The 18815-nt window shown below is 36.5% G+C and overlaps 2 protein-coding genes across 3 annotated transcripts in view; one reads left to right on the top strand and one right to left on the bottom strand.

Annotated features, from left to right (window-relative positions):
- The window catches only part of LOC140157406 (tubulin-specific chaperone D-like), a 250318-nt gene that overhangs the window by 107619 nt on the left and 123884 nt on the right, over nt 1-18815 (top strand). The gene's annotated exons all lie outside the window — the stretch shown is intronic.
- On the bottom strand, nt 6142-14258 carry LOC140156508 (uncharacterized). The gene is made up of 7 exons (XM_072179451.1): nt 13987-14258; nt 12729-13252; nt 11757-12080; nt 10397-10565; nt 9380-9897; nt 8331-8603; nt 6142-7156 (listed from the first exon to the last, which is right to left on the bottom strand). Exons 1-7 carry the CDS (start codon nt 14234-14236, stop codon nt 6146-6148), a joined length of 3069 nt encoding a protein of 1022 aa, XP_072035552.1. The 5' UTR covers nt 14237-14258; the 3' UTR covers nt 6142-6145.

Raw genomic sequence — 18815 nt, 5'->3', positions numbered from 1 at the left:
AATATCTTCCACAGGGAATATGAATTTCAAATGGAATGAACACATTAGGCAGCTCCGTTTGAAATCACCCTCCCTCTGTGGAAGATTCAGATGGAATCTTTTTTAGAGAGTGAATGAAATTCAAATGGAGCTGCCTAATGTGCTCACTCCATTTGAAATTCATATTCCCCCTGTAGAAGGCATTACCAAAATCTTCCACAGGGGTAGTGTGGATGTTAAATGGAATAGCCCATTGTTTTTATGATTATTAAAGTGTGTTGCAAAGTAAGTCGAGTACATGTAGATGAAAATGACAACTTCCAAGAAAATCATAGACTGGTTTTAGTTAATTTTATTGATTTCTTCTCCTTATAAACATAAGTCATAGGCATTTTGTAATGAAAATATCATTCAGTATTTCTAGATTTCTGAAATAACAAAGTGAAATGTATTAAAATTACTCCCAAAAGCAAAAATGTGACATGATCAAGAGGAATGAGTCACATTGCGGCAATTTTCAATTTGAAGTATTTTACATCATTTTCTGGCAGTTTACATATGCTACATCTGGTTTCCGAATTATAAGCAATTTATCAATGGCTGAAAACAATATAAAAATATCTCAAAAGCAATATTAGCGACATCCAACTCATTCCCCATGATCGTGTCACAAATGTGCCAACCTACACAAATCGCACTTTTTAGCCTTATTGGGCTATTCCAGAAATTAACAGCACCCCACCCCCCCCCCCCAAATGATGTCATTTTTACTTGGAAAAACTTGGTAATTCCCAGACCAAAATTTCATCGGGAAAAATGGAAATGGTTCGGGGAAATTCCATTGAAAAATTGAGATTTCACAGAAAAAAAGATAAAATTTCACAAAGTTTTTTGGGACATGCCATTAGTCCATCAGCCTGGGTGGTATCAAATGAGGGGAACAATGCTTACAGTGATTTTTGGAAAGGTATCTGCCCCTAGAGTTGGAAAATATGTTACCCAATCCATGCAGTTCTGCACTGAATTTTGAAGTTTCTTTGTTCTTGCTGGGGTAAATCAATATGACTGATTAAAAAAATTAATTACCTTGCGTGACAATTTTTATTTCCTTAGCAGTATTCAAATTAGGTTACTGAAGAGAAATGCTATACTATACATGTCAATTGACCATTCGTGCTAGATGTATTGGTAATTTGCGAAAGCCTAGGCAAATTTAACACAAAATAAATCAGAAAAAGAACCCTCTTCGCGAAACAATAATGAAATATATACAAATGGCGGATGATGAACATTAAGTATGAGGCAAAAAAAAAACCCTTTTCCAGGCATGTTGACACGGGATCTTTGACAAGGAAAGTTTCATATTGCTCAAACAATGTTTAAACTAACTTTTAATCGTTTTTGTGACCTGTAAGTACAAAACTATAAGACTGTATGGTAATGATCAGTTGCACACGATCTATGAGGTTAAGGTAGTACTACACCCCCTGATAAATTTTGTGACTAATTTTGCATTTTTCTCAAAAAATAACTGCACACTGGTAAAAGAATCCAATTACTTCATTTAAATTTCAGTGATTCAAGACTAGTGGTTCAATATATATGTTAAGAAATGAGGTATACATTCTAGCGGTACCTCTTTTCTTATCATAAATAACGTACCGCTTGTCTTGAGTCACTGAAATTCCAGTGCAGTAACTGGATTCCTTGCCCCTATAATATACTTCTGTTACCAGTGTGTTATTATTTTTTGAGAAAAATGCAAAAATAGTCACAAATTTATCAAGGGGTGTAGTACCACCTTAATGTTCTATGTGTACGTCAAACCTTGGAAAAATGCACATAAGATGAATAACATTTTAAGTACTTTAACAAAACATATGTCATGATTTCTGCCAACTTTGGAGTAATTTCTATATTATATATAGCTTGCGCTAATTAATGAGACTCGTTAGTCTTTGAATAGATATTGATTATTATTGATTATTGTTTTATGGTTTTTTTTATTTATGTCACAACATGTGGTGACATCTGGAACCAGACACAATCGAATCTCTCAAATCAAATCAACCTCTAAACGCATGTTTTCATACTATGCTCAAATCTAGATTTGTGCACTTCACACACACATTCCTTGTCACCCCAAAGCTAATTTCATAAATTAATAGATCAGATTACCATAAAAACAATAAAGGAATATCCCGTTATCTCAATCTCGTAACGTTTTCAAAAAGTATAAAATTGAAAGAGCAGTTATTCTTTGAATATAGTTTTGTTACGTTTTGCTCTGAGATTACTGGTTTCCTTTTGCTTTTGTTGGTTTATGCGCTCTTTGTTTTTGATATGGTAATTATATATAACCTTATATAAGATGTTATAAAAAAAAATTGAACAAAATTAACTTGCCCCTTTAACCTTTCTTTATAAGTGGTCAGTTGTGTATAAAATCTACATTTTAAATACTGCTTTAATCATGTTGATAGTATTATATGAATGTTTTTTATTTATGTGTCATAGAAATTCAATCTTGACTTCTTGCTCCTGTACAATATGATGTTCCTTAAATGTGTATTAGTTTAGTGCAATTTGTAAAATCGCCTTAATTCTGAATTTGATGTAGACTTTTGTCAATGTGGTTTAATTTTCCTATATTGCTGGTGCTCTTCTTTTAATTAATATTGTTGTACATTATAAGGCCAAAAAAAAAAAAAGGTTTGTCTCAAAGCTGACGAGAAATTTAAAACAAATGCGAAATGCGATTTTTTTTTTTTTTTTTTTGTATTTTGAGAAAAAAATCAGATTTTTGTCGAATTTTTCTGGAAAAACTAAAAAAAAAAATTTTTTGAAATAAAAAAAATTCGCATTTGTTTTTGGTCAAATCGTGGGATTTTACAAGCTGCAGCGTCAGCTTTGAGACGAACCTTTTTTTTTTTTTTGGCCTAATATAGCTTATAACCTATTTTATATTTTAAAAACCGTGTCATTGTGTTATGGATGCATGCTTGTGGATTTAGGATGAAGGTGCGCTATGGGAGTAAGATGTGGGTGCAAGGGGTGTGTGGTTATGTGGGTGGGTGGTATTTATGGGTGTGCTGGAGTTGGGGTGTACTTGGGGTGTGGGGGTGCGTTTGTAGTGCGAGTGTGAACTTGGTGAATGTGTTAGTGGTATTCAGATATATGTGTTGCAATATAAGGTCTACAACTTTTATTTTATTCTGGTGATTATATTTATCTTCTTGCCTGTTTTCTTAGATTTTGATGTCATACTGAAATGAGTTTTACTGGGTTTTAAAATTTTTTTAAATATTATATGTTCTTATGCTTTCATAATTTTGTAATATACTGACTATTGTTTTAATGATTTATGCGTACTAATTTATAATTCTGTTACTTTAATGTGTATATGCCACGGACATGTGGAAGAACAATGACTTTTATATTGAACATGTTTTACCGTGAATAAATAAAGATATTATTATTATTATTATTATTATTACATTTTGAAATTATTTCTATCATACCTACCAGTTGCTAAATGTGGGCCAAATTAAAATACTTGTGTCAGGCCAAATAAAAATAATAATTTGCTTCGCATCCACCTCCCTCCTCCTTTCTAGGATCAGTCCATATATTTTTTATTTTCAATTTTCATATTAAATGTTAAGCAGTTAGCATGAATATCACTTGCAAGTGTTTTGTGGAGCTCTTTGAGGGGTTTACCCCTCATAATCTTTAATAAAAAAAAGGCCTCCTCAATCCTGGCAGATGCTGAAAACTGCTAGTAATGTCAAAACTGTAATGAAAACATGAAAATTGTTGTATTTTGTCAATTTAGCAACAACAACAAAAAATGCCTCCGCAAAAGGTGAGGATGTGAAACAAATTTTTAATTTTATGTGGCCTTATTATTCTAACAATTTTAATGTTGATTAATTACAACCACTGTCATTTGATATTTGTGTTTATTTTTTACTAAATTACATTTTAAACATTGTAATCTATGACAAATTCATTAAAGGGCATTTCGTGATCCACAGCCTCATCCCCCACTTTTCTCAAAAAAGTTGAGATTTTTATATCACTGGAAACCTCTGGCTACATAATGTTTATGTACAAAATATTTCTTGCAGATTAATTCGTTTAGCAAAGATATCGTGAAATTTGAATTTCGTTCTGGTGCACCAGAACGAAATTACAACGCATTGTCTATGGAGCAGTGTAATACACATAATCATGCATAACTCATGACGCATAAAATCGGAAGCAACTGAAATTTTGGGTATAGGTTTTTTTCGTGGATATCTAATGAAAAATGACATAAATAGAGGATACTAGGATCACAAAATACTCCTTTAAAAAGGACAATATTATGTACATAAGAAAATTTGCATACAAAGCTTTTTTAAACAAGTTATCTCGGTCGGTTCAAACTGCAAATTCTATTCATGCTGATGATTAGTCAAACTATGCCAAACTTAAGGATCATATTAATTCCACACTTGTAGGTATTATACATGTAATATCTATTTACAAATATTTAGTTATAGTCATATATTACAGGTGTACAACTTTTCACCTGTGCTATATTTGTAGGCATTTCTGGTGTGATCACGGATGATAGCACTTGATACATACATACATACAAAAGTACATTTAATATAGCGCTGTTACATCAAGATCAAAGCGCAGTATGAACCAGTGAAAAACGGCAATAAGAGAAAATGGCAAATATATAATAAATACAATACAAGCAAAAACATTATTCATCATTTGGATACAAGTGTGTTTTCAGACATTTTTTGAACTTGGAGAGTGTGTCACAGTTTCTGATTTCAGCTGGTAAGTTGTTCCAGATGTGCGGAGCGATATATGTAAAAGTCGGTTATGAGCAGATATGAGTGTTTTAGTAGGAGTGCGTTCGGATAGCGGGTGATGTCAGAAGCTGAACGAAGACTAGCTCGAAGCGGCTGGTACAGTGTCAGGCAAGATGCTAAAGTAGGATAAGTAGGATGCATATACACAACAACATCGATTTTGTTTGTTTTACTACAATGTTATGCTTCCAACCAAACTTTTTTTCATACACCATATACAGGGTGTCCTAGAAAAAAATTACTGGGTAAATGAATTTGGATATAAGTCAAGAAATAGGGATCAGAATCCAAAAATAAGAAAACCAGCGTGCAGCCATTTTATGCATCTTATATGCTAATTTTACTTGAATCAGTTGGCTGATTGTGAAGAAATGAGCAATTTCATAATGCATGCATCGATTAACTTCATTCCAAGTTTGAAAGAAAGATTCAAGTACAACACAATGCACACTAGTGATTAAATGTCAATGGATTTTAAATTTTGTTTGGTGAAATCCTTTTTGTTCTTTTTAAACAGGTCTTGCAAACAATTAATTAAATAAACAATAATAGAGAAGGTCAAGGTGGGTGTAAACAGAAGGGCAGTCAGTGACTGGTGTATTTTGGTATTATTTATGGTATTGACTGACTTTTTTTTACATTGCATAAATGACTTTACAATGCTGTTTCCAGCCGAATTAGTAAACTTATTTATAGTCAATTACATCATAGATCACATCATTGGCATTCTTTGTAAACTGGTCCCAAAAAGTAACTTACCAGGTAAGAAATTCGTCTGTCAAGTTCAAACGACAAATCGTATTATACTGAATAGCATATGAGTGGAAGCGGTGTACATTTACGTGAGTTTGACACCTCATTTGTCGTAAACAGATCAAAACTTTTGAAGTTATGCTCATTTGAACAAGCCTACTATCAAATTTGAAAGTTGCAGGTCCGCCCCAATGAATTCACACAATTGTCATTGAACTTTGATCATTCTTCATCCTCACAAGAAGCAATAGGAAAGTTAGTCATGCAAAGAAGAAGAGGAGAGCACTGATTACACCTGTATACTGCCAACCATCTCAAGTGGTATGAGTGCAACTTTCATTCCAGTGGATAGGTTCGGTTAAATAAGTTAAACTTCAAAAATACTCATCCGTTTGCAACAAATGAGGTGTAAAAATTGCAGCGTCAATTAACACTGCTTCCACTCATATCCCATTTAGTGTAACACAATTTGTCGTTTGAATTTGACAGACAAATTTCTTACCTGGTAAGTTTCTTTTTTGGAGCAGTTTATATCATTATTAAAATACAAGGATACTCATCGCGATGTCATCGTCCAAACTTATTACAATATCACGCAAACTTAGAACTGGCTCAGAATCAGACTCAGATGAGCTGGACTCGACTTCAGCTTCTACTGGTGGATCAAGTGACACGATGGCCACACTTGCTGTTCCAAACTTGTCACATGTGTTGGTTATGTGTCTCAAATGCAATTCTGAACATCCTACTTGTCTTTCTAAGTCAAAAACACAACCATGAACAATAGCATACAATTGGCTATCAATACAAAATATAATTGGATGAAAAGAACTACTACTATCGCGTTTGTCTAAACACTGATCCTCTTCAGTGGTTGCAGAGTTGAACCCTACACTTACTTGGTCAACCTTACTTACGTAAGCCCTGTTTTGATTCTTACCATAAGCTACTCGATAAAGCTGCTCTTTCTGAACTGTAAGAACAGGTCTAGCCAAATCTATGGATCCTAATGTAATATTTTCACTCATCAATACTTGCCATGACCCACCAGATCCTCGCCATGATGGAGTGAACCGTTGCAAGACATGCTCATTCGTCATTGAGCCTTTCTTTGAACCATACACCAGGATTACCCCATCATATGCTACAGCAGAATGGTACTTGCATGCAATTGGCATTGGTGGTAACTTCTCCCAACTGTTATGCATCACACTATAGCGTTCACATTCAACTAACATACCATATCGCCATCCCCCACCAATGGCATATGCATAACCATCCATAAATACCAGTGGAAAGTTACGTCTGCGCTGATGCATAGATGCGAGAGGTTTCCACTGCTTACTTTGCATGTCGTACCATCGGAAAGCTTCTGTGCACCGATTCCAGCTTCCGTTGACTTGAATTCTTCCTCCTGCTATGCAGAGATGACCATTGATAACAACACTGGCATGTTGTGTTAGTGGTTCAGGTAATTCCATGTTTGCTTTCCTCCAAGATCCATGATAGTATTCATTGGAGTGGTTACGTCCACCTAAAGCAACCATGGCCTTCAAAATATGAAAGAAGTGAAATAAAATATTTAATGAAATAAATGAAATATTTATTTTGGTTACTTTGTTTGCGACTTGTGTGATAGAGCATAATTCTCCATAGCCAGAAATCTAAATTCACTGTACCACACCGTAATAATTACTTAGTATTATGTTCATTGAAGTCAAATTTAATAGGAACAGATCACATCAGTTATTGGCACAGTGGTACTGGCAGTACAGGTTGGGACTCATGATTGGAGGGTTGCGGTTCAAACCCTACAGTGCTGTTGTGTTGTGCACTTCATTGTCTCTCAAATGAATAACATTACACTATATATTACGGAGCGAGGTTAGGCTGAGGTTTCAAATTTAGGGTTAGGGTAACAATTAGGATTAGGGATAAGGTTAGGGTTAGATTCGACATATAGTGAACTTTATTTCATATTAACGTAGTGAGCCTTATTTGACAAAGCAAACCTTCGACATAGTGAACCTTTGATTTAATTGTAACCTTAATTTGATCCATCAGAGGAATATTCAGAGGGTTAGCTAACTGTAGGAGTACATGTATACCTGCTCGTAACATGTGATGTAATTCTTGTCTTAACCCTAACAGGACGGTATACTACAAAATACTACCTGGTATATGCGCTGTTCGTGCATGCATCCCACGTGGTGTGATGACGCGAAGCCCAAGACCCGTGGCAAAGTGTCGCTGACCCAGTGCCTGGCATGCGAGGGGTCTCGGGTTCGAATCCCACCCAGAGCAAACAACTTCTTTCCTTCTTTTCTCTCTTTATTCCTTCCTTCTTTCCCTTCCGTCCGCCGCTAAAAAGCCCTTAGGCGGTTAGGGTTAGGTTACCACTATCGAAACTCAATATAGGCTTCCTTAACCCTAACAGGACGGTATACTACAAAATACTACCTGGTATATGCGCTGTTAGTGCATGCATCCCACGTGGTGTGATGACTTAATCGCCTAAGTGATATATAGGCGGTTTAGCTGGCCATTAAAACCCAAGACCCGTGGCAAAGTGTCGCTGACCCAGTGCCTGGCATGCGAGGGGTCTCGGGTTCGAATCCCACCCAGAGCAAACAACTTCTTTCCTTCTTTTCTCTCTTCATTCCTTCCTTCTTTCCCTTCCGTCGCCAAAAAGCCCTTAGGCGGTTAGGGTTAAGTTATTCTTACTGTGATAGTTGTCCTTGTAGCAAACCAATGTGGATGGCTAATATAAAGAGGAATATCCTGCAGTCTTTGTGGTGTCTTTGTAGTAGCCTTCAGCTTCATTACCTCCATCAACATCTTCCTACATCCCACAATATCTGAAGTCATTTCCTGAAGTTTCTTCAGAAGATCATCTGACAAGACACCAAGCCTAACCTTTTTCAATAGATCATGTGCATGCTGCTTCCTCTCTTCCCAGCTGTGTGTTAACCAATTCAGCAAAAATTGCACAAATTTCTGTAAAGTAGTAATGATGATAGATCAACAGATTAGGGTTAGGATTAGGGTTTTGAATAGTCCTCTATCCAAGATCCAAAGTTGGGACCATCCCTGGTTATTTTTAAAAAATTAGGGAAAAGAAAATTACCAAAAGATTACCACAGAGGACAAAGTTGTAATTTATATTTAATTGTGCATTCATGAAAATGGTAAAGATCCATTGGTTTTCTATGTATTTCTACCACTTTCGTGTGTGCCAATGTAAATGCTAATTATAACTTTGTCCTTGTGGTATATTTTTTAGTTTAAAGAAGCTCAATCATGGATGATTCTTGGCTTTGGGTCTAGATCGAGGGTCTTTCTGAATCTGAAAAAAAAAAGGACTGTCGATTGGGCAGAAGAGAATGGTGTTAACCCTTGACCAAAAGAATAGACATGATTATGCAAGACATCATCAAGGAGGAAGTGAACTTGGAGGTGGATATCATTATTGTGCAAAAAGTGTATGTTTTAACAGGCAAGCGATGTATGTGCATACTTGCTTCAGGGTGTCAAAAACATCAAAAATCACACAAAAGTATAACATATTTGACAAGACCTCAATATGAAACATCCAACAATTACAAAATAATGATAGTTTTCCACTGTTTAAAGATAGACAATGTGACCAAAATATGGTGTTTAGGGTATTATGAAAGCCCCAGAAAAATAATTGTTTAGGGTCCATTTTGAAAGTTCATGCCACCTCGGAATACAAGTGGCCCCCAGGAAAATTTTAAAATACTAGTACTTACTGATTCGTCTGGCTTTTTCATCTCATCCAGATGTTCAGTCAGGTATTCTATAGATGCTTGTCCTGGATGACATTCCACAAGTGACACAAAGCTTGCTTTGGTGTAATCTTTGCAAATCTCTTGAATGGAAGAGAGGCCTGGCTCTTCTCTCTTGCAGATTTGCTGAGCCATGTCTAGCGACATCTCTCCACTATGTGTGAGCTCGGAAACGAACAGCTTCAGTGTGTCGATTACTGAGTGAAGTTGTAGTTTGCTGGCCATATCAAGGGTAGACATAAGTGTGTCTGTTGAGACCCCTTCTATTTTACCAGTGTAGAGTGCATTGAGCAATCTTTCAAATGTTTCGCTTTCACCATCTATTTCAATCTTGTGTGTTTGTGGGTCGGTCAGTAATTCTTTGAAGTAATTGCAGCATATCATCAGCACACTCTTGTGCGCTTTGAAAATTCTTCCGTCAACTCTGACATCAACATCACAGTAGGTTTCCTCACTTCTTTGCTGACTCAACTCTTTGTAAACTATGAAATAAGAAAACCATTAATCTAATTGACTTCTAATGTAATTACTATTTATCATTTCATAGTGTTCCAGTATGTCAGCTATATGACAAGTTTATTTTAAAATCTGTCACAAGTAAGTTACATTTTTCTCATTTTACTCTTTACAAGATGGTAATTATTGCCTTTGTAGCTTGCACTTTCGTGTTAGGCCAAAAAAAAAGGTTTGTCTCTGGACCCTGCACGCATAGCCTTGCGATCTGTCGCTTTGGACAAATCGGCAGGGTGATCAAATTTTTGGCAAGATGCTGCTTGTTGGGCTTATAGAAAGCACCAAATTTGAAAGCACCAGTTTTGGTGTTGAAAAAATACGTAAAGGCCTAAAAACTTAAAAATCCTACTTTTGATAGTCACCGCTAGCGTTTCTGGTGCTTTTACGCAGTGACATAAATATCACCATCGAACGGCAAAGCCAGGGCGGTATGACAACATGAAACCAGCACAACAATATCATACTAACCTGACACCAAATGCTTCCTGTAAACTTTACCAGCTCGGTTGGCCATTGTACTACAGACCATATAATCATGATCTAGCTTCCCCAACATTTCATCGGTATATTCAGTTTTTCGTGTGGATTGTACAGGTTGAATATCATCAGTTGACTGAAGATCTTGGTTGGTGGAAGTCTGTGTAAAATTTGTCAGATGACAAAGGAATTTATGTCAACTTATTTATTATACATAAACAATCATACTCCACCCAAATATTGACTATGATACATATTCAGTTAGTTTAGGCCAGTTATTAATCTGCAATCTCCAACAGAAGGTGCACTAGCACCCAGACGTGGATCGTATACATGACTGAGAAAATAGGCCCCATCATCTCTGTTCGTGGTGTTAGGAGCTCTCTTTCTTATTCACATGGATTGTTTGATGCGGCGAGCCCATAGATCACATTCCATGTTGAGAACTTTTAAGCCGTCCCAATTGATCACATGATTATGTTGAACTGCGTTGTCTGCGATTGTCAATTTTAATTTTTCGCTTTCAGATTGTTTCCTGGTTTGTGTAGTCATAGACTAGATATTCTATGGTGTAGTAAAGATTCCTTTACTTTTTGCTACTTTGTCCGATTTCATCTTATGTTCACCCAATCTAGTTTCAAAATGATGACCTGTTTCACCCATATAAGTAGTGTCACAATTGGTGCAAGGTATCTCGTAGGCACAATCGGTCGTACAGAGGGGATCTTTTTGGTCCTTGGGGTGAACTAACAATTTCCTCGGGGTAAATGAGGGCTTTCGCGGTGGCAATGTCATGCTTTCTAAAAATGCAAGTTGCCGTTTCTGACAATTTCTCAACATAAGGAATGATGACAAGTCCTTTATTTCTCTCTGTGGAATCCTTGTTCTTACTCGGTTTCTTCACTGTTTATTGTCCATTTTGTATTTTACCTGACTTCCATTCCGGGTAGCCATACTGTCCGAGGGCACGTTTGATTTTGTCCTCTTCACATATACGATCCATGTGACTTCAGTCACATGTACAATCCACTTCTGGGCACTAGTGCGCCCTCTGTTGGTGACCAATCAACCAGAAGGAAGGATCGAGTACCATCACTCCGATGATGGCGTTCGACCAAGATGGCTAAAACTGTCAGGTCAGTAAAATATATTTGGTTTTGGCAAAAAGAACATGCTGTTAATTGAATCACACAAACCTAATGAATTTCTTCAAGAAGACAATGGAATAATTGTTGTAGTTTAGTCCAAAGCAGGATATAAGAAAGTGCATGTATCACATTCTTACTTATTCTCTAATTAAATTCCTGGAGTTATTTCTTAATATTTATAAACAAAATATCAAATAAAATACCTCTACTAAATTCACCCATCTTGTTTGTATACGGCCTTCCTGAATCATGCGAATATCTTCATCATCATAATAATCATAATAAGAGACAGAAGGTGAGCAATATTTCAGGATTTCAGAAAGTGTCTCTCCAAGTTGTTCGTCTGAGTGTTCCGTTTTGATGACATTGACTTGGACTACTTCTTGAAGCTGTGTATTCTGTCCCAGCTGAATCATTGTTCTCCTGGACAAATCTGCTATCTTTATCTTGTGTAGCAGGTGGTATGCGTGCTGCTTGCGGTCCTCCCAGTTTTGTTCCAGCCACTTCATCATGACTATGAAACGATGCTGTAAAATATAAATTTAAATGCCAACAGTTAAAGGAGGATGGTGTGGTTTTGCATGCTCTTTTTGTCAACAGTCGAATGACCTTGATCCCCTCTCCCCATCTATGAGTGAAAATTATGCGGTTTCTTTAACCCTGGCCTAATTCTGTAAAATCTTACAAAGCAAAACGGCTGCATGCATGCATACCATGTGATGCCAGCGAAAGACCTGTGGCTACCGGTCAGTGATTTCCTGCTGGCACCCAGGGGTCGAAGGTTCAAATCCCGGGGGTGTGAGGTAACTTTGTTCATCTTCTTTCCTTTTTCATTCCTTCTTTCCTTTCTGATGGCCCCAAACCACTTTTAGCATTAGGGTTAATTCTTGGCCGTGAGACATTTTCGAGTGAAAAAATCATGTAATCGTGAGTGCACGCTGGTTTTAATCTTAATTTAATGTCTCACATTGACTGATGTACTGCTTGGACACAGCAGATCGGCCACCTTTGTGAAGTAATGTCCTCTATGGACAAAAAAGGCCTCTATGAGGGTAACTGAGCATGTCATTTCCAAATTTGAATTTAGTCAAAGTTGCAGTTCCCCATGTTCAGTGATGTATTACACTGTACTTTTTATATTTATAAAATATGTTAACTGCCTTTCTAGTACTTACGTCATCATTTATCATGTCTGACACAGTTTCCATGCACATCTTCAAACACTCTAGTGTTTCAGGGATAATGCCACATGTTTTCCTTAAATGGACTGCTATGTAGTATTTGGATTGCAGGATGAGAAAACTCAAGTTTTCTTCCGGATGTTGGCAGATTTCCAGAGCTCTTTCCAGAGACATCAAATTCCTAGCATACCAGTGTAAAATGGCCTCGCAACACAATTCAACTGCTTGATCCATTTGCAAGTAGCCAGCCATACCTAAAATGTCCACAGCTGTATCTGATGTCAAGTAACTCATCTTCCCAGAATAAATGAACTCGAGGAGGGTCTCAAATACCTCGCTTTGTCCAGGTACATGTAGCTCAATTTCATTCATGTTGGCTTCCTTGAATCCAGCAGAAAACATTGTTTTGAAGTAGTCACTGCTTGCGACAAGGATGCTCTTGTGAGCTTTGAATAACTTGTCATCAACTTTGATTGTGATGTCTGAATGGGCCTCGTTTTGAAGGATGTAGTCCAATCCTTAATAAGAATAAAATGGGTAAGGAAATAAGCATAGTTATTGGCAGTATATCATATGTATGTGTGGCAGTTAGACCCCCATTTCATGGCCTGTGAACTATATAATACGACCATTTTGCAGCGAAGAACCGTGGTTCATGCCAATGTAAAGGTATAGGAGCGAAATTGCAATAGTATGTAAGAGACTGAATCCGTCTTTTACACTTGGAAGATTCTAGCTTGTTTCTAGTTGTTTTTGACCCTGTTTGTTATTAAACCCTAAATCCTAAACTCTAATCCAAACCATAACCCTAAATCTCTATTCAAAAGTGTGTAAAAAGTGAACTGTGATTCTTCCCTGCATTTTGACGACTAAATATACCTCGGCCTGTAAGCCACTCACAAGACCCCATCTTACAGCTTGACTCATATCTGTCCTCACAAAACATGCATGATCACTTATCATTCATTATAAATACCCAAACTTGTGATGCATACTCCAAAAATGAAGCAGTATGCAAAATATTGATAAAACAGCATTCGTCAAAGACTAGTAATTGTTATAATAACCCTATCCAATCTTTTTAATGTCATATCTTTTAAATGGAATGTCTTAAATTTTGGGTACTTTCAACGCAGGTTTACAGGATCACTCGCTGCTGTTCCTTATCAATTTCAAACATGCAATGAGACTATAAACATTGATGTACAGGGTAAATAAAATAAGTTGCTAAATCTTTAAACAGTCATTTTACCTGGAGGCATTTTCACTAAATCAGTGTGAAAAATACCAAAGTTCTTCATCACTGGTTCTGCTTTAAAATCACAGCTGCAAGTTATACGGTCCACTGATCGGTATTCACCCATGTAGTCTAGGCTTCTTGGTCTGCGATCTTCATCACTAGACTGAGACCATATGTAGTAGACGCCTGCATTTGTTACGGCTTTACGTCGGGTACTGGTGGTCGAAGAGCACGATGGGGTGTCTGGATTAAAAAGGTCCATCTTGAACACTAGTTTCTCAAGATGCTAGATTTGAAAGAAGGGAGTTGTAAAGAAAAGGAGAAAATCATATGTTCTGCATCGTCTTCTGGTTAGCTTTGAATAACCTACAACACTGAGTAGGGTTTCATCACATCAAAATGTTGTCATGAATCATTTGTGTCATGTGGTAACTAGAGGGCCCTCTATCGTGGAAGGGCCACTGACATATATATAGAGGTGGTACGAGTATGTGCAGCAGTCAAGGGTTCTCAGTTCAGGCTCTGCAATAGTTCAAGCTCCAGTTTCTTAACCTGACCTTGACTAAAAACTTCAGAATTTCTTAGCTCCACACTTAATACATTTGGACCAATTTTAGTTCACTATACCCCAAAAAAGATCTTAAAATTTCAGTTCAGTAGCCCATATTTTGCTCTAATCAGTTTCAAAGTTTGGTCCCCTGCACCACAGGGAGAGCTCTACCTGGTGTTGACTATATTCTCCCTCATATAGCATCAATTAGTCCAAGCCAAGTATAAAAAAATCCATTTTCACACAGTCGTACACCTCAATAGCAGACATTGACAGGACCCATACCACCTGAAATGTGAAATAATGCAGGCTTGGTAGGGATTTTAAATTCCTTCACCCGTGTTTCACATCTAAAGCCCAATCCTGACTCCACTTTGCAGCGCGATGCGATGCTTTTCAAACATCGCCGCATCGCGTGATGAAATTAAAATGTACATTTTAATTTCATCGCGCGATATTGTGATGTTTTAAAAGCATGTGGGGTCTGCATCTCCTTTTGATTTTCCAGCAGCCAATCAGAAGCGTGCACGGCTGCAATATAGCAGCGCGATACGAAAAAGTAGAACATTGTTCAACTCCATCGCGGACCAAAATTTTCACTGCGCGATGAGAATTTTCACTGCTGAGCTCGTAAAAACCTGGCTCAGATTACAGTTTTTATAGCATCGCAGCATCCCATCGCACTGCGATGTGGAGTCGGGCTTATGGCTGAATGAATTCTGTCCAGCGCTTGGCTGGTTGGATTCGTCTATACATGAGAAACATACTTACTTTCTGTTCTCCTGCTCCTGAAGTATTGGTAGAGTAGTACCACTAGTTGTAGTATAATTGGTGTATTAACAAGTGCATACCATTGACATGCAAGACAATGTCAACATCCACCAATCACCACCACCTTTCTCACCCTAAATGAAATACTATGAACTCAGAAATATAGGCGTATTCATATTTTGAGGGTTTAATTATCGCATTGCATGATATCTTAGTTGTTGCAGTGTACTATAATGCATGATCGTGCAATTTCCTAGTTTAATGTGCTGGTAAATTTGCAATTATTGATTGATATCTAGATGAAGCTAGTTTACACAATTGATAAATGACGTACATGTAGTTGTATTTAGTTTTTTACTGTATTTTAATTTTGCAAATTGTATGAGGTTTCAAATTAAAATAACACAATTTGTGTTATTATTATTATTATTTTTATTATTATTACCGTACTGACACGAGTATAAGCCCACCTTCGAGTATAGTCCCACCCTAATATTTGGGGAAATTTCAGAATTTGTTATTTCCCCGAGTAAAGTCCCACTGCCAATTTTTAACAGAATGGTTCCGAATTTGACAACCCAAATCATGCAACTTTTGCAAAATGACCTCAAAATTATTTTTGTGACTAAAATGGAGCTTAATTTTCATTGCTAGATTATTTATTTACCTTGAAACATCCTCAAAATAGTTCACATATTATTGTAAAGATGATAAAAATTCAACAAAATATCAAGCTTTCACAAAACTCTCGCTGGAAAAATGGAAACTGAATCAGTTGTTTTGTTTTTGTTTAGAAGCCACTCGGTGAATTAATCAAACCTCTTTCACTGATTTTATTTATTTTCAGTCTCATATTTGCTGTCAAAAATCAATCCTAAATATTTAAAATGCTCTACATAAATCATGGATACATGAAAACATTATTTTGGAATTTTTGAAGGATTTTGATGTGAGAAAATGAAGTCCAATTTAGTGAAAATAAACTCTACGGCCGTGAACAAGGATTCAAGATGGCCGCCTCCACAGTTAGTAAACAACATGTGGAAAGATCGATCTTGTGTCAGAGTAGGCGTAAAATAAAATAAATGATAGTTTGCATGTCATTTCTTTCAAAGAAATTGACATATTTTATTAACAATATTCCCAAAAATATGAGAAAATATGAGTTTTTTACAACTCAAGTGAGACTACTTTTTAAAGCTTCTGGTGCCGAATATCGGACACCTTGACATGTATTCACTGTTTTGAAAGCTTAAAAATGCACCTTGTTAACTAGCAAATCCTCGTGTAAAGTCCCACCCCCCATTTTCGGTCATTTTTCACTCAAAAAAGGGTGGGACTATACTCGCTAGTCAATCGTTATTATTATTATTATTATTATTATTATTATTATTTTTTATTATTATTATTATTATTATTATTATTATTATTATTATTATTATTATTATTATTATTATTATTATTATTATTATTATTATTATTAGTTCACAATATTGAAATAAATAAACATGATACACACAATTTATGAATCCCCATAAACTTTTGGATAACTTCATGAATAGCAGTATGTCATACCCCCCTGCAAAGAAAAAAGCCCAGCTCAAGTGTTGAATGCATTGACACTGGCATACAATAGTGTGCTATATAAAACAGTTTGTCCATGTATATTTCCCTGTTATTATGTTGCATATCCATGAAAATATAATGGTCACATTTTTTAAAGGGTGTGAGTTTGTTCATAATTATAGTAATATAGATAAACAGATCAAAGTACATTTTCATATTTATGTATATTGTGTCACTTATCAAGGACTAGACATTACACTAGGATCCACAACATGTTCATCTATCAGGGCAAAGTTCTTTAATCCCAATACATTTGCACATTCATTGAATGACCTATGAAAATTTGGGTACAAAAACTCGTAGTCTGAAACTTGAGGTCAAATTTGGCTCTATTCTTGTTGAATTGAGGCTATTGAACAATGACATTGGGATGAGGCCATTGTGGTTCATTGTGATGTGATCAAGCTAAATGAGCAGTAGCGTAGCCAGGATTTTGGTGTGAGGGGGAAAAGCTAAATGTTCGTCCCAATTCAGGGGGCAAAGCCAAATTGTCATCCCCATTTGGCAATTTTTTGTCAGTTGCCAGTATTATAGCTGTGATATCACCAGCAACATGATAGCAATACTGTTTAACCCCTGATGACACTTTTGACTTTTATATATCTTCAATACGAATGGTCAACATTTTTACTTTGAGAACTGTTAAATGTCAGATATCAGTTTTTAATAATTTGCCATAAACTTTGTATTATATTGCGAATTTCAAACAATCTAAATTATTTGATATCAGAAGGACACTCCCCATTCAGGATGCAATTTGGTATGTCTGATGTGCTCTCAGGTCCTACGTTAAATACTGTGCATGCATACGTTGCTATTCGATCCCTTAAGGAAACATATTAATTCTCAAAATTTCATGTCACAGAAACTTGGATTCTCTCCAAAACGCAAAACTTTAATGCCACAAAAATATCATGCTTTACAGTTATCTCATCTCATCATCATGATGGGACATCATCGGGGACATCATCCCACATTTTGATAAGAATTATCTCTTTTTCTATAAAGAGTGCTGTGACCTAGAAAAGACATCAAAACCCACCTGGTCTTGATTATGCACTTGACAGCTCCGAAAATGGTTGAGTTCTCCATCTTACATCTTCCCTAATCTTATCAATGGTATAAAAGAACTATTAAAGTAGAGAGAATGAAAGGGTTCTTGACAATAGTGATATAAAATGCACCTGTTTGGGGAGCCCTCGATGGCCGGGAGCGTAGGGTAAGCGTAAACTGTTATCAGTTCAAATAGTAACTGTTTGTTTGATGGGAGACTTGATGGGGAGAGGCAATGTATAGCTGCCATCTGCTATGTGATGGGGAGATGCAATGTATAGCTGCCATCTGCTATGTGATGGGGAGAGGCAATGTATAGCTGCCATCTGCTATGTGATGGGGAGATGCAAATTATGTATAGCTGCCATCTGCTATGTGATGGGGAGAGGCAATGTATAGCTGCCATCTGCTATGTGATGGGGAGAGGCAATGTATAGCTGCCATCTGCTATGTGATGGGGAGATGCAATGTATAGCTGCCATCTGCTATATTGTTATACAATCCTATCTCTGATTATTAGGCTATTCCAGTTGAAATCTATATGCCCCCTGTGGAAGATATGGCCTTAATCGTCCACACAAGGGATGCAGATTTCAAATGGAGTCACCCATTCATTTGAAATTCACACTTCCTGTGGTTTTTGTTGTTGTTTTTTTTTCCTTTTTACCACTTGGAGGGAAAGCAGTTTGATCAAAAATTCAAAAGGGCAGCATGTTTGATTTGTCACACAAGGCAGCAATTGTTATTCCTTGCAGATCCCTCTGCTTTTTAGGACCAGATAACAGGTAATATGTGGGATATCTAAATTGATGATATAGAATTCACCTTGATTAGAAGAGTA

This window comes from Amphiura filiformis, chromosome 7, assembly GCF_039555335.1.
Source record: "Amphiura filiformis chromosome 7, Afil_fr2py, whole genome shotgun sequence".
NCBI lineage: Eukaryota > Metazoa > Echinodermata > Ophiuroidea > Amphilepidida > Amphiuridae > Amphiura > Amphiura filiformis.
This window is presented reverse-complemented; position numbering and strand designations above follow the sequence as displayed.